The 26,741-nt window shown below is 37.7% G+C and overlaps 1 protein-coding gene across 1 annotated transcript in view; it reads right to left on the bottom strand.

Annotated features, from left to right (window-relative positions):
* Ar (androgen receptor) overlaps positions 1 to 25,981 on the bottom strand; it is a 163,869-nt gene extending 137,888 nt beyond the window's left edge. Inside the window, exon 1 of the mRNA XM_028770032.1 lies at positions 23,427 to 25,981. Coding sequence (XP_028625865.1) covers positions 23,427 to 24,979 — 1,553 coding nt within the window. The 5' untranslated portion in view covers positions 24,980 to 25,981. The remainder of the gene's footprint in view (positions 1 to 23,426) is intronic.
* Between the last annotated feature and the right edge of the window lie 760 nt (positions 25,982 to 26,741).

Genomic DNA, 26,741 nt, shown 5'->3' on the forward strand with positions numbered 1-26,741 from the left:
TGGCCTAGATGTCAGAAGAACAAGATAAATAAATACCAATCCAGGGGAAAACCGGTTCATCTATTTTATTCTACCTCGCTAACTCAAAGGCTATTTATCTAAGAGTAAAAGTCTCACAAGTACTTGCTAAAGTACTTTATTTGAAGCATTTTAGTTGTTTTTCTTTGCTTCATCTTAGCTTGTGCAGTGTTCTCTAAAAGTATACACACTTCATTTGAATGCATTTGTGTTTTCTATTATGCAGAATGGGCAATCTCAGATAGCAGAGTGTAAGGTTCATCCATGAACTTACATAAATCATATAACCAATAACTGTAGAAAAACAGTGATATGATAGACTCTAACTCTAACTCTTAAAACCTAGTGACAGTATGCTCATCAAATTAGCTCATGTTTCCAGGTCTCACCTTCTCACTTTCCTCATAAAAAGAAAATGCTAAAGATTGATACCACATGGGATAGTCTTAAAAGCCGTTTTAATCACAATTGCTAAATTTTTAGAATTGTGATTTGTGTATTTCACTATTTTTAACTAGTATATTGAGTTAAGCAAATACATGGTAGGGTTTCCTGCCAGGTAAGTGATTATTTGATAAACCGGTCAGATTACTTTCCTGCCTCTAGGTTTGTCTTGCAGTCTAGTGATCTGCTTATGAGCCCAAATCTTTATTTCCACATATGAGTAAAACAGAAAAAAGGGAGATATTTCACAGAAAAAACCACAGTAACCTCCAAGAAGCTGTATTTACTTTAATATAATTTTAAAGTCTAATGTTCCACCAATATGAGGGTCAGCATTTAGAACCTTTACTCAGATATTAATAAAATTATCTTAATGTTTTCACGAGACTTTGGTAGAAATAATTATTTTGATTTTATTTTCATAATCAACTTAAGAGAAAATAAGGAGATCTCTACAAACAGAGAAAAATGGAGGTCATAAAGTGACAACTTAAATATTTGGTGATGAAAAAGATAAGATACTTTATTCCATATGTATGGACTATTAGTGGCTTCCACTCAAAAGAGTTTCTACTCCTTCTCAACTAATATTCACCTTTGCTTTCCAGAAAAGGCAGTATGGATCCTGAAATGCCTTCTACAGAAATAAAATGGCAGAGATTTATTGCAAAAGAAAGTCTTAGAATATTGCTTTAACTGAATATTTTATATTGTGAAAAATTAACGCTGATATTACTTTTCTTCATTAAATAAGTGAGAATGTTGTCACATACAATCATCTGGTAGCAACTGAGAAAGATTGTATCATTACTGTTATGTACAAAATAAAACTGAAAATTAAAATTGGTGAGATTCAAAAGGCTGCTGACGAAAAGGTACAAACATACAAACCTCCATATTCTGGTTTGAATCTAGAATCACATGTTTCTCTGAATTTAAATCAACACATAATAATAATAATAATAATAATAATAATCCATAACATGTTTTAATTTCAAAGAAAGATTCCTTAGCTTCACACATCTTGGCTTTGTTTTTGCATTGTTTTAGTAATCAATAATTCAAATGAAGCTAAGTCTACTTCTGTAAAACGATACAAAGAGTAAGCTTATTCAGTTGTGTATAAATAATATGTCTAGAGTATTTATAAATATAGTTTTCAGTATTCTAAATATATCACTTATAATCTTTAAGGGGGATACAATTAAAGTATTCATGGAGTACATGTCCTCTATTGAACACAAAGTAATTGATTCCTAGAAATAGAGCCTTTAAACTGAGTAGCAAACTGATTTCTTACAACTGTATACCTTAGTAATGGCTTCTTTTACTTGTTCATATATGTGTGCATGTTAATAGTATACTGGTCACCCCCTCTACTCCCACTCACACTGTAGACTGCCCCAAATTGCAACATGCTAAAAGAATAAACTAAGAAAATTGATTTTGATACCTACCAGATAATGCTGAGATTACATCCTACAGACCACAGTCCAAAGCTTTTAACACATAATGGCTTCTTTTTTCAAGTCAGAATTCTGAAGAAAACGTACACCTAAAATGCTACATACATACTAAACAAGTAAACACAACCTATTATAAGAAAAGTCTTGCCTGTCCATAGTGAGCAACAGACATACCTTGTGAATGGCACAAAGAATCCCTGCCAAGATCATTGGCTTATATGGTGGTTACATAACTTAACAATCTGTTTTTAATTTCTTACAAAAAAAAAACAAACTTAAGAAACAAACAAGCCACATTTTTCTCTCTTTCCATGGCAGAAAATAGAAAAGGATATTTCAAGTAAAGACAATATCAATCAAAACAATAACAAAAAAATTCTTACAAAGGAGTGACGTTTACCAGAAAGAAAAGTGACAATTTGCTTTCTCCACATCTGTATCTACCTCTTATAACTTTCCTTGGATGGACACAGTAGCCCCTAACAAGGATGCATGGGTATCTGAAAGCTTTTGTCCAAGGCCTTTATCACTCTATTTCCCATAAATGTCTTCTTGAGCCCTAGAAAATATCACACAAGTAAAGAGCATATCCATTTCTCTCATCTTTAATTTATTTCTGTATTCTGTGTCTTTAAGTCAGCCTACAAGCTCCATATCTTGTAAGATATATCTGTGATAACTCTTCAAAACAAATAGCTAAAATTAGAGAAGTAACTCCACTAATCAGGTAATGAGACTTCCCAGTAAAAGAAGTATGTTCTATACCACCAATATTCTGAATTTCTATAAGACAATATAATATCAAAACAGAAACCTTCACACTTAATTCAACAACAATGAAAGCATCATGAAAAGATTTACAATGCATACATTATTTCTCAGCCTTAAAATCAGAATATATAATTTTAAATCTATTATTTTATTATTTTACTTGTTCATGTATGTATGCATGTTAATGCTATACTGGTGACCACTCTGTGCTCCCACTTTCACTGTAGACTGTTCCAATTGTTACATGCTAAAGACATAAACCAAAAATATTGATTTAGGTGCCTACCAAATAATGCTGAGATTATATCCTACAGATCACAGTCCAAAGCTTTTAACATGTACTTCCTTACAAGCAGTACCTCCAGTTTGTTTGATGCAGGGTCTCTCTTGTTTCTGATGCTTTATTGCATACTACAGTGCAATTGGTCTATGAGACTCTCCTGTCTCTGTTTTTTAACTTGCTGTAGGTATGTGTGCTGAGATGAGATGCATCCTACAGCATGGGGCTTTTTGCATGACTTCCGGGATATGAATTAAGGTCAGCAGGCTCTTTGCAAAGCAGGTTCCCTGAAACTCTCACTTGTGAGGCTAGAGTAGCATAGGAAGGGGGGTGGTGTTTCAGAAACATTCATCTCTCTGGTGTCTGTACAAAGTCCTTTGTAAAAACATTCTCTGGAAGCTTGGGGACAGACTTTGACTTAGAAAACATCTAAAGAATCACACTGCTTTCAGAATGTACAGAAGGAAAAAAAGAGCTTTGCAAGTATGAGGTGATAAAATTTCTTCCTGGGAATAGTAAGTTGTGTGCAGGAGAAGAGGCAGGTAAAGAAACTCAAGATATGTGGAGAGATTGCATTCCCTCTGATTTAGAGGCCCACAGGACAAAAGAAAGGTTATAGAGGCACAAATGATTTCTTTAGTTCTCAGCTGATCCCATTGTCCTCCAGTACAGTCAAAATCATTTTATTTAGAGATCATTTGACTTACAGAGGGCTCTTAAAAATGACCCAGGAGCAAGAATAATCATCTGTAATCCAATTATGCTAAAGATATCCTTGTGAACTTGGTGTAATCCCCTTCTCTGTCTGTTTTGACTTGCTTGCCTAATCCAGACAAAAAAGAACTAAGTTTTGGGATATGTTCTAAATCCTTACCATCTGATTTTTTTTGTTTTGTTTTGGGTCAAGTGTGCCTCCTTTCAATCTACTCTTTTAAAGTCATGTCCAGAGGAATGTCACAATTATGCCTTAAAACAAATAAACAAACAAACAATAACAAAAGCAAAAACCCCAAACATTTGAAGGGAATACTCCATGCACAAACAGTACATGGCCCTCAGCCAAAATATAACTATAAATTGTATAGTATAGGGGTAAGTCTTAGTCCTGAAACTATACATGCTCAGGATTTAGAAAATATTGGACAAGGTTTCTTAGGTAAAGTATAACATTTATTTGTGATAATAAAACCACTACACTTTAAATCTAGAAGTGATTTCTGAATTGACAATATACTTTTAGACTTAAGTTTTCAACTATAAAATTAGAATTTATGTTCCAGTACACAGATGAGAGAACACAGATAACAGCCCACAAATTGTGGACATAAATCTGGATGCTTTAAGTGTAGGCCCAACAATCTTTCAAGGAGCCCAATTTTTCATTCCCAGTCCTCTTGGTAGCCATTCAACTTTTCTTCCTACCTCGGTCCAACCAGAGAGAAAGAAAGCCCTGGCTTGAGCCTGAAGCAGTAAGGGATGCTTATCTATCATTCACCTCCATCTTTGCACAAAGAATGGGGAAGCAGGAGGAGGTGTGACAGTTGGCTGATGGACTCTTGGAATGGAGGAGAAGGAAGCATTTCTCCATCATCTTTATTACTCCTAGTCCTCAGGGAACATTGTGGGTAAGTTTATGAAGCTAAGGAAATAAAAAAAAGAGAGAGATGACACATTGCCCAGGAAATTCACATCCCAAACTCATTTTTCCTGAATTAGCTGTGACTTTGATTTTCCATTTTACAGTTAACCAAGGCACTTAAGTGCCTGGATTAAGACTCTGGACCACAGTACCCAGAAAGGCTGTAAAACATTTTCAGATGATTACTAAGAACATGCTAGAAAAGAGCTATGTTGAAGGGAGGCAAGAGGGTTTGGCTAATGGAGGGTAGATTTAATGGCCTCTGAAAAATAAAGCTAAAGTGGTTTGGAATTGTGAAAATAGCATTGAGGCCAGAGGGAAAAAAAATTGAGAAATCAAAATTGAAATCCCAAATCCACTAAGGTACTCACTGTGTGACTTTGAATAAGTCATTGACCTCTGTGAAGTTTGATTCTTTATCCATAAAGTAGTACTAATAAGAACCACTTAGAATCAGAGCACAAGATAAACAAGAAAATAAAAATTAAAATCTAACAACATGTATCAGTAAAGAGAAGAACACTAAAGAAAATGTAATATTTGACCAGAAAAAATTTATCACAGAGGAGAGAGCCATGGTGGCCAGATTTTCAAAGTAAATTTATGCTTTGAAATTATAAAGATTATGCTTCAATACCATTGATCATTTATTTAGAAAAAGTAGGAAATAAACTTATATAATAATTTTTGCCATCCTCAATCCTAACCTCAATTCACTGTGTACAGTGAATATATAGTTTCAGCTTAGAAGAACAACCTAGTCAACCTAGTTCTTATCTAGCAAACTCCCAGCTCCTACCCTGTATCATTTACTCAAGACTCCCTCCTCTACACACGTGCACTCACAGAGGCTGAATCATTTCCCTTCTGTTCTTCAGAAGTCAAGATTAGATTAAAATGTAGTTACTCATAAGGTTTCAAATTCGTGTACCCAAAATAAAAAGATACCCCCTTTTAGGATGTCATACTCATTTAGCTAGGAAGAATAAAATGTAAAATTTCGCTTATTTCATTTGACATTTCACAAGCAGTATCTCGGATGTTTATTAGTGAGAGATATTCCCCAGTGAGTAGGATCTTGAGTCCTGAACTAAATTTTTATTCCTTTTTCTATCCCTCAGATCAAACACAGGGCTTGGTATAAAGTTGGCATTAAGAAAATGTATTGATTAATAAGAAGAAAATAATTTTATCTATCAAATTGACATTGTTGAATACTTAAATGATTCAAAATTGAGAATAGTTTCAAATAACTTATATTCTTGTTCATTAATTTATTCTATAATATATCTTCAGAGTTGGAACTATAGAGCAGTAGTAGAGTGCACATGTTGCATGTATTAGACTTTTCATTCTAGTTCCAGAACCACAGAAAGTAGCAAAACTGGTAAGTGTGCTTAAAAACTGTTGACCTACTATAGATGTTCATAGTTCACATCCCACTTGCACACACTGTCTGCATTGCGTTGTGAATATGCCTTAGTTACCCCCCAGTTTTAGTTTTCTCATCTGTGAATAAAACTATGTTGATCCCTTTGCCTACATCTCAACTGGTTTTGAAAACTAGAGAATGTGCTTGAAAGTACTTGGTGGACTTTCAGGGACATTATTCTTCTTAGAGATTGTAATAATTCAATCATGAACATGTTCAATGGCTTCACTCCCATTTTCCAGTCCTCCTTCATTTATCATTTTGACTGGCTTTACCAAAGCTCAGCGCTAGATCCTCTGGGGAAAAAAAAAAAAAAAAAAAGAAAGAAAAGAAAAGATCATCTAAAATCCACATGAAAAGCACAGTGAGAACTATATCTTCCGTCAGGTCTAAACAACTTTTAGTTTGCCTGATTTCATTTAGATTCTGGAACTGACTGAAATATTCTGGTGTTACCACTGATAAAACTTCTTAATATCAAATTTTAAAGTCATAAAGGAAATATCCTTTGGAGGATCACTAACCAGCAATGGTTTGAGCCAAAGGAAGAAACATGAAGTGGGTTTGGTTATCAGTTAGGGAGAAAAGTAATGTGATGAAAAGGAGATGGGTCCAAGCTGAGAAGAGCATGAGGTGAGTAACAGAAGACAAGAACAGATGCCTTAACAGAGATAGAAGATAAAGATCAATGAAATAGAGTTCAAAGAGTGCAATATCAAGAACGATCACTGTTTTCCCCCAAAAATTCAGGATTGCAGGTTTATGGGACAAAAATCAATGGACACAATTGCTCTAAGACCACCCAATTAAAACTTGTCATTGACTTCTCTAATAATCTTTAACTGCAATGGGGAATAATGTAAAAATATATACATAAAATATATGTATAACTATTCACACTGTAATAGCAATACATGAGACCAGAGGCTGAAAAAGAAAGTTGGAAAAGCACATGAATATAATACTTTCATGTTACTATCACTTATAAAAGCAAGAGAATTTATAGTTCAAGACAGGATGCTCCCTCTACAAGAGCTCCTGCTCTCTCCCACTCTAACTTTTATAAGCTGAAGACTTCAAATGTGATAAAATAAGAAATATTTTACAGAAGAAGCAGATAACTACAAGAAAACTACAGCCCAAAAGCAGATCTTGTGTTCTTAGACTCAATTGATACAAACACAGTTCCTACATCTAAGGCTCAGTGACCATCAATGAAGAAGGACAAAAAGATTTTAGGAGCCAGAGTTCTAGGAAGTCTGCTGTGATATTGGGGCTTCTACCTGTGACAGAGAAGCAACATCCATGAAAATCCCAACAGCATGGCTTCCTAAACAAGAACTAAATAATTATTATAACAATAGACACCCCAATGTAGATTATAAATATTTGCACGTAATGTTATACAGAGTGAGCAGATCAAATTTATATACTTAGGAGCATGTATGTATACATATACATACACACACACATACACATACACATATACATATACATGTGTGTATAATCAACAATTCTTTAAAAAGAGGCCATGGTTTCAAAAGAGAGTAAGGGAGAGTGCCTGACAGCGATTGGATGGAGAAAAAATAAGGAGGGAATATCATGAAAATAGGAGGCAAACTTGTTGAGAAGCAAAGCACTAACAAAAGAGGGAGGGGGTTGAAAGTAAGAAAACAGGAGAGTATAAGCTATTGCAATTCATCATATAAACATAAGAATCTGTCAAACAACAGAATAAAAATTTAAAAGAGAAATTTAAAGATATTCTCTAGAATTGAGAAGGGGTGGGGCTAAAAGCAGGTCCATGTTATTGGTCCCCATGGACAATAACTAAGTAGACTCCATCGCGTATTTACCCAGGTCTGTGGACTTGGGGATGGTCCTTGCCTCTGCAATCTCTCAGGCTGCTTCCAAATGACTCAGCAAATCTTTAAATACATCCAGGCAAGGATCTGCTCTGAGAAATAGCTTGCCATTAACAAAAACCATTTTAATCTGTTTGGGAAGTGCAAGAGTGGTCAGGAAGATCCTTTGTTACAATGAGTTTCCCAAGAAAATTCAGCACTGCTGTGAACCTCTTCACTCTATGCTAAATTTCTTGTTTTTGTTATGTCATCTGCTGTTTGCCAGTTAAGTGGATCACAGGAGGAGAAGGGGGATGGTTCTAGGCTAGAAAAGGAGTCAGGAAATTCCTGCTCTGTAACTGTGTGGGGAAAGTGGCTCAATGCGTGCAATGAAGGAACTGGTTGAAATGTAGGGGCTCCAAAATCACCAAGGGCCCAGACTTTGCACTGGGTCATTTTGTTCCCTGTAGAGGACCATGACCTCTGGCTGAAAACAAGGTTCCTCTCAATCTCAGTCTCTCCTTAGACCAGCTTAGTCTTGTACTCTGAAGCATTAGCTAGTAAAAGATTTCAGCTGGACAGAAGAAAGTAACTTAATAACTTGAATTACCAAAGCAAATCAGGTTCCCTGTTATCTTCAATGACCTCACACTTAAGAGTACAGCCAACGCATTTTAGAAGTGTTGTATAATAGAAAACCAGGCAGAAATAGCCTGAGAAAAGCCTATTCCCTTCTGGTTATGGTGGTGGTGGTGGTGATGATGATGATGTTGGTGATAATGATGATAATAACAACAGCGCTAGGAATGATAGTGATGATAGGTGCTACGGTATTGTATATATATCAAGCTTTTATTATGAGTCAGATGCTAGGCTGAATGTTTTTTACTTATTATTTTACTTACACACACACACACACACACACACACACACAAACAAACAATGAGAAAAAAGATTAGTAAGAAAATAAACTTGGATGAATGAAGTTACTCAAAACTCATAGTTGATAACAGTCAAGATTTATCCCAAAGTATGCCAGTCATTTACTTTAGCCTTGACCCTGGTTTCTTACTCAAGGGCTTTCAGCTTCTTTGTTACTTATTGGAAATCCCTAACTTCATGGGGTCCCACTAAAATCATCTGGATGGACATTTTGAACTCACCTAGAAGTTTTATAGTGGTTAGGAGGTAATTATGAACATTATGGGTTTTGAATCTAAATATGTGCCTCACATGAGTTCAAGTAGATTCTGCCTTTTTCTGAATATCTTCAGTGAGGTAAACTTACTACTTATGCCCTCATGCCAATAGACACACAGGGTGTGATGAATAAACAGGGAATTAATATTTTATCACTTACTTAAGTGTGATGCTCTTTGGTTAAGATGCTCTATTTAGACCTTACAATAAAGCTTTAAAGAAATTATTCCATAGGTGAAGAACTTGATCAAAGATAAGTTACTCCCTTGAGGTTGTACCACTGGTAAATTATTGTATCAGGATTAAAAGTCATGTCTGATATGATTTGTAAAGTTCCTTATACTTTTCTTTAGCTTCTCCTACATAAGGAACAAAAGCTCTTAAAGAGGGAGAATGGCTCTTACTTGCCCATTCCATTGATCTATCTAGGTTGGCAAATTCAAATGTGTACAAGAGTCAAGTAAATAACTAAAGTGACCAAAGCAGTTCAAGAGTCCCTGGGCAAACTGAAAATCACAAGTACCATCTGAAGGAGGAACAATTTTTCACTTCCTTCTATCCCTTGTCAGGCAGTATCCAATATTGTTAGGTCTTCACTTCCAAAGTAGAAAGCTGAATTTCCATGGGAAATATTAGCAGTAATTTTCAATGAATGCATACATAGACACACTGTTTAGAATAGGTAAAACATACCTGATTCTAGTGGGACAACTTTTCTCTTTTACTAAAATATAACCTGTCCTCATTGTTTTCTCCCTTTGTGGTACTGCAGATAGAACATTGAACATAATCATTCAAATGCATATAGGGAATGGTCCACTGCTCCCTGCCGCCCTTACAATATTTTACACAGAATCTTAGTTAGCTCCTCCATGTTTAATGTCACACAAATGGTGTGGTTGAATAACATACTACAAGTATTAGAAGTTATAAAAGCAAGGCAATTTTTTTTATTCCAAGTGATACACTTCTAGAATCGAAACTTCTGACCCCATGAGTTGTTTGTATCAGTCAGTGCTGTTAACTCAGAATCACCTAATACATATCGACTATCCATTACATACCACACTGTAAGTTATGCATTTTGACAATTTTATAAACAAATATCAAGGAAGCAGTCTTTTTTCTAAAGAAGTTTTAAAAGAATATATGCATTAAAATTACTTGCATGCACATAAATGATTATAATTTGAAGGACTAATTATTACATATATTGATTAATAAGGAATAAAGAGATAAGCATATGTTGATTCTTGACTTGTACCAAGCATTCTTCCTGTCATCTGAATATTTCTTCTCAAAATCTTACAAGCTAGACATTTCTAGCCCTAGCCCTGGTTTATAGACAAGGAAACTACAGCAAACATGTTTCAACTATATCATATCAAAAATCACTTTTTCTTAGGTTGGGGAATGAGAAAATTTATCTTGTAGGAAGCTGATATTGGAGCTATGATTAGAAGGGTAGACATTATTGAAATTGGGATAGCTTTCAAGGCCAACGGGATAATAGGAAAAACAATAAGTTCAAAGAACAAAGGAGTGGGGATGGCTTAAAAATGACAGCAACTAGATCCATTTGGCTAGATTAAAAAAAAACCGTGGGAAAATGAGCCAGAGACTTGAACATCATATTTAAACAAATTTGGAATTGAACTTACAAACAGCTGGAGAGGACTTGATTTTGTGTGGGGGTTGGGTAGTAGATGTGTACCACTGAGATTGAACCCATTGTTTTGCCTAAACTATGCAAGTACTCTATTACCCTAACCCAAGGAGCTGGAATTTTAATCCTGCATTAAAATTATTTTGCATCAAAATTATTCAGCAAAGCTTCTTTGTGACAAATACTGAGAATAGGGAAATAAATCACAAGGCTCCAATTGTCAAGGAGCTAGCTTACAGTCTCGGGGATATTTAAAATAAGATTCTAAAACATATTTTAAATAAACCTTTGTACTGTTTTGTGGCAAGGATACAGTGTGCAGGGAAAATACAGCAAAGAGCGTGGGAGTTAAGAAACTTGAGGTCACCTCACAATTGAGTAGACGTGATAAGGAGTTGAATTTGGGAAGATGGAATGACCAAGAGTGCTTAGGGAAACATTTCCTTTTAGCACCATAGTTCTGAAAATCTTAGTTTTGTCTTTTCCCAGAAACTCTGAGGTCATCGCTGATGGAAAATGCTGAACCTGGAAGGGGAACGATTCCTCAAAGAGACCACTCTGTTCATTTCCACATCTGACCTGAAATACTTTGAGTCAGCTTAGTACCTCATTGAGGTTCAGCAACCATCTAAAGCAAACAACATGCCATCTAAAAACAGGAGCATGGCTAAGATTTTTGTTCTATTATTAGATAATTGCTAAGAAAAATATCTCAGTCTAACTTGGTCCTTTTTATTTAAAAGGCTGATCAAGCAGATTTCATATGAACAATGGGAAACTCCCACAGACTACAAGTGGCTAATCTCCGTGTTTTAAGGAAAGATAAAAGGAAAAGGTAGATAGGCAGAATGAATAGACATATAACATGTTTTAGAGACCTTTTAACATCCAAATACTGAATACAAAATATTTCCATCTTTACTGTCAACCTTGAGTTTATGTGCTCTCCTCATCTAATTAGAGGTTAGACAATGCTTCAGAGCTGTGACACAATATGGCAAGTTTGGAAAGACACTTTCACTCAGGCATTCATTGCTGCCAAATTTCAAAAGAAATAGCTAAGTGGTTATCATTTGCATGACTAAAAATGATGATGCCATCTTTCAAAGAAAACACTGAGCAAGGCACATTTGCAGCAGCCTGCTTCTATTGCCACAGTAAAAAAAAAAAATACTATGTGACACCCATTTTCATGATGGAAAGGATTCTGTGCAACCAATTTGGACCTAAATGGATGGAGATAACATTGAGTAAGTACTAAGAAACTTCCCTTCTTATTTAATATTAATCACATAATCTGCAGTCTTGTCCTAAGATTTATTTCACTTTATCACTCTCTAAATTGGGGTGAGTTCTGCTCACTCAACCATCTCTCTGTCTAATCTTGTTCATGGAGTCATTTGTTTGTGTTCTTACTAGCAACTGGGCCAGACAGAAAGAGGTCTAGAGGGTGACATAGGATGGTGAAAAGGGAGCCAGAGTGATAGAATAGAAAGGGTAGCAACTAGGCATTTCAAGTTCAAGATTTGACTCTAGCTTACCATATTATTTTAGATATCTTCCTTTGTCAGAGCCCTTACACAGGAAATTGGCTTAAATGAAAAGTGTTTAATGTTTGAAGTTCAGATATAATATTTTATAGTAAAAAACCTGTAATATGAGTAGCACTCCTTTGCATAGGCATAGTGAATTCTAAACAAGCTATTTTTGTTTATATGTTCAGTCAATTTGAATGTATTATTCAACTGCTGTGTGGCTGTTTCTTCGTCTGTAACATGGGAATATGCATGTATGTCATGAGATTATTATGAATCACACGAAGTGGCCACTTTTCACTTTCTTACTTTTAAGCAGTCCTATTTAAGCAGCCATTCAATTGTACAAGTTGGTAGTTCACTTTAAAGCATTTCTGAACTCTTTTCTATATTTCCTAACTTCGTGTTTTCTAATCCCTACCATAAATGATCCACTATTAATAATCCCCTTCCATCCCCAAATCCCTACGCTAATATCCAGGCCACTGAGCTGTCTTATGTACAGCAGTGGATTATATGACAGAAGTGTACAACAAAGCCACTGCAGTCACCTGTCTTTTGCGATGGTAAGGGAACCAGTTAGGTAATTCATGAAACTCCTGGTATAGTACAGAGGTTAACACCTTGACTGAGTTGCTGTAGTCAGCTGATAGCTGTTAGAGAAGAGAACAATTTTTCTTTGAGGCCATAGCCATGGGTAGGTTTCTTATGTCCTAGTAGGTAACCCCACACCGATCTGCATATGGGCAGAACTAGAAGTACTCAGAGGTTAAAAAAATAATGTCTTAAACATAGAAGCCAAACTTTCTGGGGAACACAGAGATCCAATCATTCCCTACCACTTTGACAGGTAGGCAAGAGCCTATTTTCTGAAAGTTGGTATAAAAATTAAATTTATTAACCCATCCAAATGTCAAAGGTTTACAAGTAATAAACAATATATGGTCTTGCTATTATTGCTATAGATATAATTATTTGTTATGAAAATTGAGTTTTCAATGTAGAGTTTTCTAAGAAAATAATATACAGTTTACCTTCAGAATAGTTTCTGACTAGATGCAGACAATAACTTGCTGTGTGATCTTGGCCTCAGGCACTTCATCCATAAAATGAGATAGCTAGAAAAGATGACTGCCCAAATTCTATGAACTCCAATAGTTTAGTATTTTAAGGCAATTTCTGTTCACAATTCCTGTAGATTTCACCTTTGATTAAAACCCATGATTATCAAAACTGAACTATAATGTTGGTATTATGTCAAAAAACATACTCACTCTTCTGGGTGTAGCTGTCAAATTGTATGATTTCTTATTATTTAATTTAATTACTTGTCTTAAAGTTTGGGAAAGAAGAAAAAGCTTGCCCTTTCTCTTAAGAAATAACCTATAAGATTATTTTTATTCTCCCTGACGAAGAAGAAACTTGAAACCTCTGCATGAAACCTGAATGAGCTAAGAAGCTCACTGGAAGGCACAAGTTTTATTAAACATTTGATTCCTGTGTCCTATACTTTTTCTACATATATCTTTTGCCATTCTGTAAATGGTGATGTGTTTTTCCAGTTGTTCAAGCTAACATTTCGCCAGTCATGTTTGTCTCCTTTCTTTTTTCACCATGACTATACCAGCTGTCAATAAATGCTACTGACTTTTTCATTAAAACTTCCAAATCCAGCCATTTTTTAATTTCTTTTGCTACCTCACTCTGAACTATCATCTTCCTTTTGAAACCTGGAACAGCTTCATCTCCCTGCTCCCCATTTACTCTGTAGTCCCTTCTTCACAGATACAAGTTGCCAAACAGATGTATCATGTATCTGAAAGTAACAGATGCTATGAAATGGAGTTTTACTAAAATACTGTGCTATTTTATTTATGTTCTCAGAGTAAACTCTGAATTAATAAAGAATACTTAGGAGGTCCACTTTAACTATGATGCTGTGTTCTATCACTCCTCACTTAGGCAAAACAATCATATAGGCCTCTGTCTTTTGTCACACTCAGTGTGACCCTTCTTTAGGTCTTGATGCCTGAAATTATTTAATCTCGTATGGCTATGTTGTTCACTTCTTCATTTCCTTCAGGTCTCTTCTCAAGTATTTCATTCTCAGTAAGGCCTAAGCTGATCAACAAATATAAACTGTGACTTCACACCTTAGTATCTCTCCTATTCACTCTGCTAATCTAGCCTCCATGACACTTGTTCTTTTGTCATATTCTCCATGTCTCCCCCCATGACACTGTCAGTTCCAAGGTTGGATTCTTCAATGTCTTTTCATTGATGATATAAAACTATGCATGTGGTAAATGCTCAAAAAATATTAGTTGGAAAAAATATACTGAAAGAAGAGTGAAACTGAAATCCCTGTGTGCCTCATTTGAAGCTATTTGACTGCATATTACCTAAATTTTCTGAATATACTTGTGAACATTATTATAATAGTCTTAACTTACACTATTTGAGCAAGGTAAAATTTATTTTATTGCTTAAAATCTGGTATTGTAATCACTTCAGTGTTGTTTTTTTTGTTCAGGATTGGTTTAGATATCCAGTGTTTTTTTCTTCTATCTCAGTGTGTGTGTGTGTGTGTGTGTGTGTGCACACTTTTTTATGTGTTTGATTTTTGTGTGTTTGTTTTCTATTTTTGTTAAGAAAGTCATGGAATTTTGATGTGGGTTGTATTAAATGTGTAAATTAGCTAGGCAGAATTTTCATTTTCTAGAAGCTTTCTGGTGGAATTTCTGGCACCTCTTATTTATACCTTATCATCTCTAAATATGGAAAATCTGTCTTGTTCATTTCCTATTTATATTGTTTAAATTTCTTTCTAGACTCTTATTTCTGTAGCTAGTGCTTCAAGCACTGTGTGGAAGAGGAGTGAGTGTGGTAGAAAAACCCTATCTAGTCCCTATTTTTAATGTGATAGTTTTTAAATCATTTTCTAATTATGACGATGTTGGCTGTTGAGGTAATCTTCTTCCAGGACTCTCTCTAGGATTTTTATAATGAAGATATGTTGTATTTTTGTTATATGCCTAAATTCAGTTTTGTAGGTATTTTAATGAGGATTTTTGAGTTTATGTTCATAAAGGATATTGACCTTTAATTTTTTGTTGTTGTTAATGTATCTTTACCTGGTTTTGATACTAAAGTAATACTGGCTTTATAGAAGGAATTAGAAACTGAATCATAGCTCTGAATCTTTAAATTTGAGTATGTATTCTAAAGTAGCCCTAGAAGCCAGGAAAGTAAAAAGAGACCATTTTCTGAGGAGGTTGGAAATGCTCTAGAGTAGTGATTCTAAACTTTCCTAATGCTGTGACTTTTCATACAGTTCCTCATGTTGTGGTGACCCCCAATCACAAAATTATTTTCATTGCTGCTTCATAACTGTAATTTTGCTATTGTTATGAATTGTAATGTAAATATTTGTCTTTTTTGATGGTCTTAGGCAACTCCTGCAAAATGGTTGTTAACACCACCCCCGAAAGAAGTCACAACCCATGGGTTGAGAAGAGAGAGAGAGAGAGAGAGAGAGAGAGAGAGAGAGAGAGAAAGAGAGAAAGAGAGAGCACAGGAGTACTAAGAAAGGGGAAAGTGAGAAAAATGAGTATGGGTACTTTAACTGGGGAACAGGGAGGAAGGCTACTATAGAAGAAGGAGTATACACTACAGATATTTGAAAAAAGATGTAGTGAAACATTGTTTTATAAGCTTACTTAAAAACAAATATATGAATAAATATTAACATGTAGATGTAGATTCTATAGATATACAGATACTGCTTACCCCAAGAACCATAGATTGAATAACAAATACTCAAGGTTATTTTCCCTTTGAGTAACTCCTTATGGAAATCCAAGAGACTCACAAAGCAATATAGATTATCGTTACTGCCCTTGGTTGCCTCCACAGTCCTTAAGGTAAGAGATTATTACTGAAGACACCAAGACACCACACACTTTGGACACAGGCCTTGAAGGAAATGAGATAGAACTGATCTCGAAGTCTCCATGGGGAGTGTTCATAGAATCTGAGGGTACTATATAAGCTTCAAAGACAGAAAAACAATCAAAATTCCTACCTTTAAATCAACATTGACCAGCTAGCAAAATATTGTTAGTGGTATAATAGATAGTGACCTTATTATATTTCTATTATTCCTTGAATTATTTCACCTGTGTTTATCTCTTCATTCCCTGAAGGGAGGGGCAACCTCATTATTTGGAAGTTCAAAATAAGCCTCTGTATCAATTGAATCCTTGAGAGCAAGAGAATTACTCTTTGTCTGACTGCTATATTAGATATGTTCCTTGAATCTCATACCACACTATGACTCATTAACTATCCTTCATTTAATTCATTACTTATATTATTGCAGACTTCTCCAGTCAAAGACATCAAATATATTCTCAGCAAATGCAATGACATAGTCAAGAAACTGTAGAAGAAACTAGTAATTAATATGGCTGGAGTGTTAATGTTGAATAAAAACTTAATAAAAATGTACACAATGTAAGCAATGTAGAAATAGGATGAGTACAGTTGTATAGATCACCAAACACAGTTGAATGTAAAAAAATACTTCAAATGCATGATTAATGTATTTGTGCAAAGAATTCTGAGACTGTTGAATGGGACAAAGGTTCAACAACAATAACTGGATATATACAGGCACAGAAATATGACCAGGATCTCTACTTCACAACATATATGAACATTAAATCAAAGATGATCAAAGACAAAGATATAAGTAGCAAAACCTGGGAAACTTGTAGAAAGAAATACATGTACGTATCTTTCTGTTTTAGAAATAGAGAAAGCCTCTTAATCTGAAACATTGAACATATAACATATAATCCAATACACATACACACACACACACACACACAAAAAAAACTGAATTTTATCAAATTAATTAAAAAATGTTTTCCCTCAGTGGATGCTGCCAATAAATTTATAAATATTCAAAAATCAATCATTAAAGGATATTTATTAAAACATATATTTTAAAAGACTCATAACTCAATTTCAAAATGGCAACCAAACTAAACATGAGCAAAGAATATGAATAGTATTTTGTCAAAAAACTAATAGAGAAAAATGCAAGAAAATATATTGAACATTATTAGAGATTAGAAAAGTACACAATTAAAATGACAATGAGCTAGCACTTCACATCCAGTAGATATCAATAGTAACAACAATGATAATGATGATGATGGTGGTGGTGGTGGTGGTGGTGGTGGTGGTGATGCTGCTGCTGCTGATAACGATAATAATAACAACAATGGGTTGGAGAGACAGTTGGGTGGTAAAAAGCACTTCTTATTCTTTCAGAGGACCCTGTTCCAGCACCTACATCAAGTGGCTTACAAAATGACACTTATGAAAACAGCTTGGCATATCTGTATAAAATTAAAAATATAGGTACTATATGATATAACATTTCCATTACTAATTATTTAACCAAAACATTTAAAAGATAGATTTGACTTAAGAGAACTTGTTACTTTTTCAGAGGACCCATATGGGTTTAGTTTCCATCACCCATATGGCTCACAACTATTCATGATATCAGGTCTAGAGAATCAGATACACGAAGCATGAATGTGGTACACATTCCAGACGAAACACTCATACACATAAAATAATATACACAAATTTAAAAATGTTTAAATGTGCCTGAATGTTTGTAGCAATATTATTAGTAATGCTCAAACAATGGTGACAACCATCATTTCCATAAACTGACAAAATGTGGCATAATCTACAAAATAAAATATTCACTTGTGAATAAACTAATGAAGCACTGACTATGTGACTTAACATGAATGAATCTAGGAAACATTTTATGAAAGAACTTAGTCACAGTAGAACTAGTGTTGCATCGTTATGTTTATTTAGATGAAATGGCAGAATGAGTGAATCCATAGAGACTAAGAGCAAATTAGTGGTACATCAGAGTTGGGAGTGGTAGAGAGGTGACTGCTACCATGCACATAGATTTTTCACTGGATGAGTAAAATGTTCTAAAATTGATTGTGATAGTAGATACATAACTCAGAATTTGCCATAAAGAACTGAAATGCGCACTTTACATAGATGAACTGTAGGGACTGTGAATTATGTCTCAATTAGGCTATTGCTAACGAAATAGAACTCTGACACAACATGATCTAGATTGGCAATATTCTCTACTGACCAACAGCACTTTAATGCTATAAACTTATGAGTGAGCCATTTCCAACCCTGAAGTCTAGCAGATTGGCAGCAATCAGTGTGTGAGAGAAGAGTAGCATCATTCATGAGTTTGCAAACCATAATTTGTAACACCCCAGCTCTGTGATGCAGACGCTAAATGTAGTCCTTACTGAGTAACAATCTAAAACATTAAAATTAGGAGAGAAGCTTCCAGAAGCTTTATGTTTTGCTTCAGAGAAGTTTCCTCAAATGATCAACAAGTATACAAAATGCAATGTTTTAATATTATAACCAATAGCAAGAAAGTTAACATAACATTAAGTACCTTTGTGGCCTACTTGAAGTTATTTAACTATTAATGAATAAACTGGAAATTACTATGTATGCATAAATATGTACATATTTTGTTATATATCACAAAGGACATCAAATAGTATTAATTGTATGGTATTTCACAAGTCATTATTTAAAAGTCAATGTTATGCTTAGGATACATATAAATCAGTATAAACGAATATTATAGGACTTGATGAGCTGCTGACAACAAAAACTGAAGTAAAATCATTTCTTTACTATTTTCTTTGTTTACCAATAAGCATTTGTATGTGGCTTGAGCACCCTCATGTGAAGACTAAAGCTGACCTAGACATACGGAATAGATGAATAGATACAGATTCAGACAGAGCTTTTGAGAAACTGAGAGTATAATTATTCTCAGTGTCTGAGAGAAGGTCATCAGTATGGTCATTAGAGGGAAAAGGACAGAGATTAAGATTGGCTGTGTAGATAGCTTAGTGCAGAGGGCCCTGGATCAAACTCCAGTTCTGCATGATATATACCGAAAGACAAACAGATACAGACACACACATACACACTCACACCTGCAGTGGCGGTGACAAAATATTTCACTAAATCTTCACTTTGCATAAGCTATCTCCCACAATTTCCTCAGCAACTGTTGACCCTGGCTCTAACCTCAAGGTAAAATGTTCTGCTATGCGGCTGTTCATTTTACAGTTCCCTTCTGCTGTCTAGTCTTAAGAGAGGTGCTGCATTCATCTGATCTGTTACTTGCCAGATTTTCATTAAAGAGAATCTTTAGGGGCATGCCACAGGTATAATGAAGGAAAATAAATCCCATGGACTAGAAAGAAGAGCCTATATTTCAATGTCAAAGGCACAGAAAGAGTGGAATAAAAGAAAACCAAGCATAGGCAGGATTTGAGGAAGCTGCAGACAAAGAGAAGATGGAGTAGTTGGGGGTTGGGAAAAGATTTTCTTCTCATTCCCTTACCAACATTAAAAAATGTAATTTTTGTTTGTTTTTTATTATCAGTATTTTTTCAGTATCATGAGTTCAGATGTGATTATGAATCAAGCCTCTTGCTATGTCCCTCCAACTCTGCATTCTGCTCCTTGCTTAAACCAAACTCCAATTAAAATTAATGGTCTCTGTATCACCATATGTTGTAGATGTAGTAGTAGTAAAATAATAATGATAATGATAATAATAATAATAATAACAATAAATCCATATTCAACTCAAAGGATACTCGAAAGAGTAGCCATTGTATGTGTACAAATCAGGAGATGAAAGAATTCTTTGTTTTAAAAGTATATATGTAAACCAGATGAGAAAATTAGAACAGTAAAGAAAAACAATTAACAAAAAACAATCAAATGTGTCAGCAAGTTCAACATATTATTTCCAGTATCAGCCCTCTGATGAGGTAAAATTAACAATGCCAGGAAAGCACCACAAACTAACAATTGGTAAGTTATAGGTGGCACAGAAAATGTTTTCAACTGATGGCACTAAGCTGAGAGAGCTAGTCTACATAAGAGGGTCTTGCCATGGCTACATCTTGTGCTTACTTACAAATGGGTGCCAACTGACTTGGCTATTTGGTATTCAGGTTCAGGTGACTGAGACCCAGGAAGAACTCACTATATGTTTACGAAGTACAGAGGAGAGTAGAAATCATTCCTTGATCAGAAAGCCAAATTTTGCTTTATAAAACATGCAAACTACTCCTTATATGATAGCTGGAGAAAAATGCTTGGTATCTAGGAAAGAGAGTGGAGATGATATAAGAATTGATAAAACATCATACCTAGAAAAAATAAAAGGCAGAACTTGCCAATGTCACTAAAATAATGCCTCTTATGTATGCTGGAACAAACACGCACAAAATATTAATGTCCACTCTGCATCTGAGTAATTTCCTCTAAGCCCCAACTCAAAAAGTTTTGTGGCTTCATTAGGGTTCTAATTTGTAAGAATCCATGTTTACCACAGTATTGTGCTGCAAAGTTGTAGTCTTGTTTGATCTCCAAGAGTAAACAGCTCCATAAAATATCATCAGGCATACAAACAAAACCCATTACTTTTATTTTTCCTTCTGTTAAAAACATATGCTAAACTAAGTTAAAAAAAAAGAATTAGGAAGATCTTCAACTTCTGCCTTCTCAGTAGAAATGTTACTGATGTCTGACACCGAATTACTGCTGCAGTTACTGAAGCTAAAAAAATTTCTCCCTTATATAACTAATGTTCATGGTCACAAACAATTGGCAAAAGTTATGAGAAGCTTCCAAATTTTTGAGATATAAAACTCAAAATCAGCATACAATGTACGCCATCCAGAGGGAATGAGCTCTGGACTTGCCTTTAAAAAGTCTTTGCTTTTCATCCAATTATGCTCGTGAAGTACAAGGAAACAAAAGACAGAAACTATTTCCATTTTAAATGTTGGTTGCATTCTGATGAGATCAATTAATTAATTTGCAACAAAATGATTTTCTAGATCCTAGAAATAGAAATCGTCAGCTCACTTAGACAAGAACTTCATTGACTCTAGCCAAATTCTCACTAAAAAATTTAGAGTGTCAATGAAGCTTCAAAGTGTAATGGCATTCTAATAGCAAAGGGACCCCTCCCATTAAGAACTGAGATAAAATCAGAATGCTCACTATATAAATGCTAGAAAGTATTTAAATTCACTTGGTAGAAAGTCAGACTGTATTTTCAAAAATGCATCTTCTAAAACCAACACTGAGAACTACTACTTTCCTTCTTGTTAAGTAAGCAAGATGGGGTGGGATAGCCAGAAGATGGGTGCACTAGGAAGCACTTTAGACATTCCCGCCCCGAAGAAAAGTTTGTAGTAAAAGAGAGACTCCGTTCTCTAGTTGACAGCCCTAGAAAAAATTAACCATACCGAGTAAATCTATTCTCATAAAATGAAGACCTTTTATCCCACAGTAAAACCCATCACAAAAATAAACACTCTAACTTAACTGGAAAAGATTTAATGCTATCAAATGAATCTTTGAAAATCCTGTAAGAGAAACTTTAAAAACCAAATAGAATATAAACTACAATAAACTGTTTCTTCAACAACTCAAAAAAGTGTATTTTATGAAAACCTATCCTCCCTTTTTCATTTTTGGACACTGTCCTAACAACCAAGAACAATAAAAGAATACAAATTGTTAGAATTAAGTCACCAAAAATTATGGTACATCTCACAAAGACATTTGGGGAACATCACAAATGAAAGAGAACTACTTGTGACACAAACATAAATCCATAGAGAAACATGAACACCTCAGGAAAAATCAACCATTAATTACTCAGTCAATACTTCATCTTATCAGATGAAGAGATTATCTTAACTTAGTGGAGAAAAAATGTTTCAACTAGTTTCTAAGAGGTTCAAGAAGCAGTGGTAAATACTTTTAATAAGGCAAAATTGCCCGCCACTTTTCTCTTGTCCTAATTTGAACTGTGAGGCAACATTGTGGTTCACAGGTCACTGACAGTTCTTACTCAATTTGTTAGCATGAGCAACTCATGTTTTAAACTATAAGTATTTTCTTAAAATGAAAAATATAATGTGGTGCCTTATTCCTTCCTCCTCAGTATAAATTTCTGAGCATACTAAAGCAGCAGGACGTGCTTTACAGTGTTGTTTTGTTTGCAACACTTGTGAGTCAAACTCAAACCCGTTCAAATTATTCATTTACAGTTCATTTCTTTTCTTTACAGGTCTAGTGCAAGTCCCAAGTAGAGACGTGATGTGTTCTAGTCTCCAGAAAGTAAACACTTTTCAAGAGAAAACTGGCCCACAAAATTACTCCCAACAATCAGCCAGTGCTGAGAAATACGTGAGAGCAAACTTTGCCCGGTGTTTACCAAGAAAGTAACCCCATCTACCTGCTCTAAATGTGTCTTGTTGAATTCTCAAGCCTGACCTCTAACCGGAGAGCAAGTCACTGGTTTCTGCCTGGGAAATAAAACTGCACTCCTTCACCCCGAGCCCCTCAGCAACCAGATGCGGCTTTTCTTTCTTCCAGAATTAAGAATTCTATTATCTCTCTTTGAAGGATGCGGGCCGAAATCAGGTTTTTGTTTTTATTTCCCTTTTGTTATGCCAAGACCATTCATTTCACGGACTGGATGGTGATTACCAACAGACTCATAGACAAGAAACTCCCCACATTTCTGATCGTGTTTCCAGGACTTTGAGGGAAGGAGAAGGAAAAAACAGTGAAGAGGTTACCGGAGGCATTCTGAAAATGGCCCATGCAATTGGATTTAAGTTTGGAACCCATAGGACTTGAAATATCAGAAAGATCTTAATGGAGGAGTTTAGAAGGCTAGGGGAACTGGAGGGGAATCTCGAAGAGGACTTATTAGCACCCCGGAATGCAGCAAAGATTCCCTGGGCTTAGGTGGAACATTTCACAAGAGGAGTCCCCAGGAGGGCTCCAGATGTAGGGCAGACCTTCCTATAGAACTGGACTGAGCTGTTTTAGGATCCCTCCGAATGTTTTTCTGAGCAGGAGTCCCTAGATCCCACAAAATGCAAGCTGCTACACTGTACCCTTGGTTAAAAAGGAGGCGTTTTTAGGATAAACTTACCGCATGTCCCCATAAGGTCCGGAGTAGTTCTCCATCCAAGGTCCCATTTCACTTTTGACACAACTGGGACTGGGATAGGGTACTCTGTTCACAACTCCACCAGGATACCACACTTCGGAGGCAGAAAAGTCACCCTCCTGGCTTGCCAGCCCCTGAGGGGGGCGAGTGTAGCCATAGGGGGCTATAGGCCCGGCATCTTTTGGACTGCTGCTGCCGCCCCCGCCTCCTGGCCCATATAATTGGCCTTCTTCAGCTGTGAAGAGGGTATGCCAGGAAGAAGAGGCGGTGGCTGGGGGCGATCCAGTGTTGGGTCCGGCTACACTCCCTCCATGTAGGCTAGCCAAGTCCCCATAGCGGCATTGCGCTGCCGCCGCAGCCCAGGCGCTGCCGTAATCCAAAGGGTTCTCCAGCTTGATGCGGGCGTGTGGATGGGTAGGAGGGGGCGGGGGGTGCGGCGGCCCGGACAGAGCCAGCGGAAAGTTGTAGTAGTCCCGATTCTGGTATGCTGTTGCCTCGTCTACTGCTCCAGACTTATACAGAGACAGAGAGGACGGGATCTCAAGTGTCCCAGAGCTACCTGCTTCACTGCTGCCAGAGCAGCCTAGGCTCTCACCTTCCAATCCTTTGGCGTAACCTCCCTTGAAAGAGGAATACTCAGCAGTCTCTTCAGTGCCTTTTCCCGGGCCTTCGTCCAGGGGAAGACCTTTGCATTCGGCCAGAGGCGCATAAGGAGTGGGACGCACCGCGGGTGGACCTCCCAGGAGCGACGCGTACATGCAGTCTCCCCGAAGCTGTTCCCCTGGACTCAGATGTTCCAATGCTTCCACACCCAATCCCATGGACACAGACACTGCTTTACACAACTCCTTGGCACTGTCAGATATGGTCGAATTGCCCCCTAGGTAACTATCCTTGGAGGAAGAGGGAGCCCCAGTGGCCTCCCTTGCTCTCGCGCCGCCGCTGCTGCCTTCGGATATTACCTCCTGCTGCTGTTGCTGCTGCTGCTGTTGCTGCTGCTGTTGCTGCTGCTGCTGCTGAAGAAGTTGCATGGTGCCGGCCTCGCTCAGGATGTCTTTAATGTCGGCAGAGCAGCTGCTTAAGCCTGGGAAAGTGGGGCCCAGTAGGGACAACGTGGATGGGGCAGCTGAGTCATCCTGATCTGGAGGAGCTGGTGGCTGCTGCGGCAGCCCCTTGCCAGGAGCTGTGGCCGCCCCAGGCTCGGGGAGGCAGCCGCTCTCAGAGTGGCCCTCGGAGGCTGACTGCTGCTGTGAAGGCTGCTGTTCCTCCTCCAGGGCCAGGTAGCCTGTGGGGCCTCTGATGTGGGCTTGAGGAGAGCCATCCTCAGTATGCTGCTGCCGCCGCCGCCGGGGGCTAGTCTCCTGCCGCTGCTGTAAACAGGCGCCTGGAGGTGCTATGCTAGCGGCCTCAGGGTGCCTGGGGCCCGGGTTCTGGATCGCTTCCCGCACGCTCTGGAACAGATTCTGGAACGCTCCTCGATAGGTCTTGGACGGGGGCCGTGGGTAGACCCTTCCCAGCCCTAACTGCACCTCCATCCTTGAGCTTGTCTGTAGCTTCCACCGAATTCCCTTATCCTGCCTCCTCTTCTCTTGCTCTGAAGAGTTCTACTGACTGATGATGTAGTATCTGCAGCTAGCTGCCCACCTGCGGGAAGCTCCAGGGAAGAAAACTTGCAGGAGGGGGGAAAAGACGCCCAAACAGCCTCAAAGTCTCCTGTAAAGGAAGGCACGCGCTAGACAGGATCTGCCCTGCTAGTTTCACAGTTTGTCCCTAAATACTTGAACAGATTAAAAGATGCTCAAAGCTTCAAGAGAGAAAAGGAGAATCCTCTGCCAAATCCAAATTCAATGTCCACTGAAGCAGGTGCAAATAAGAATTGAGCTATTTTCTTTTTGTTTTCTTTTAGCTTTTGTTTTGCTTTCGACTACTGAAGCCCTGACTGCCTTTTCATCTTTTCATTTCTAGCTCTACACACACACACAGGGTGAGGGACCGGCAGGAGGAGGTGCAGGGGAGAACCTGGAATCAGGGACTCTCCAGGGCGTGCTGTTGTTCCTCAGTCTCTGGGCTCCCAAAAGCCTCCCTTGCAATGTGCAACAAGCTCGTCTGCTTTCAGCCAAAGGGAGTTACCTCTGTGCAAACTGGCTGGCAGAGCTGGGGGTGTAGGGGAGAGGGTTGGCCAGGAAGCCTGCCTAGTCAGCTCCTGGAGAGGGGACCCGGGAGGGGGGTAGGGGTAGAGGGGAGGAGGACAAAGGCAGCCTTAGTCCTACCGGACACTTTCCTTGCTTCCTTCGAGTCTCCCGCAGCTTTTAGAAACTTCACCGAAGAGGAAAGGGCAGCTCCTGGGCGGCGGCTTCGAAGCCGACGCTCTGCAACAGGCGTTGGCTGTCGCTGGGCTGGGGCTGGCGTGGTATGTCCCTTAAGCTTCTGTATGGCACTGAAGTGGCTAGCTCAGTCTTTTCCTCTTTGATGCCCTCTCAGGCTCCAGGTTTGCTCCCGACCCTCTGGTTCTCCCAGCAGGCTGGCTCCTAGGGATCTCCGAGGGGGCGCTGGGAGGTGGAAAGCAAATGCAACAGTTTGTGAGTCAGTCCCGCCCCCGCGGGCCGGCCTCCCTGCCTTCCCACCTCCTTTCTCTCTCCCCTCCCCTCCCCTTTCCTTTTCTCCCCTCCCCTCACCGCAAGCTAGCGCAGGGTGGTTTTAGAGAACGTAGTACTGCATAGTATGGTTGAAGGCTGGAAGGACTCGCTGTAGCCTCTGAAGACCCCTCTTCCCCAAATAACACTTGTTTTTCGGAACAGGGCTTTAGGCTCCAAAGCAGAAGCTTTAACTTGGAGCGATTTTTAACAGATATTTCTACCGGCTCCCCAGAAGCACAAGCCAGATTTCATTCCTGAACCCAATCCCAAAACAGACTCTTGGAGGCAGGAGAGGGAGGAAGGGGCATTAGAAGTACCAGCTACTAATTGCTCTTAGGTATCCCCCGACCCAGGGCCCATCAGGACAAGCAGAAGGGAGAGTCCCAAGAGATTAAAGAACAAGCTGCAGCCAAAGCAACTCTTGCTGAAACCTTTGAGATCCTCTAGTAGGGTAGATAGGAATTCCTGACACCAAGCCCTTTGCTCTGGGAATTTGGGGCCCAAGAAGCCAGTGGTCATTTCTACCTTATTTCCTGCCCTTCTTTCTGTTGGGAATTACCTGTAACTTACACGTTTTATTTCTCCAGACTCACAAATGCAAAAATCACTCAGACAAGTGTGCAAATATAAATGTCAAAAACATTTGTTATGTATATATGAA

Source organism: Grammomys surdaster, unplaced genomic scaffold, assembly GCF_004785775.1.
Source record: "Grammomys surdaster isolate TR1022 unplaced genomic scaffold, NIH_TR_1.0 197, whole genome shotgun sequence".
In the NCBI taxonomy this organism is placed as follows: domain Eukaryota; kingdom Metazoa; phylum Chordata; class Mammalia; order Rodentia; family Muridae; genus Grammomys; species Grammomys surdaster.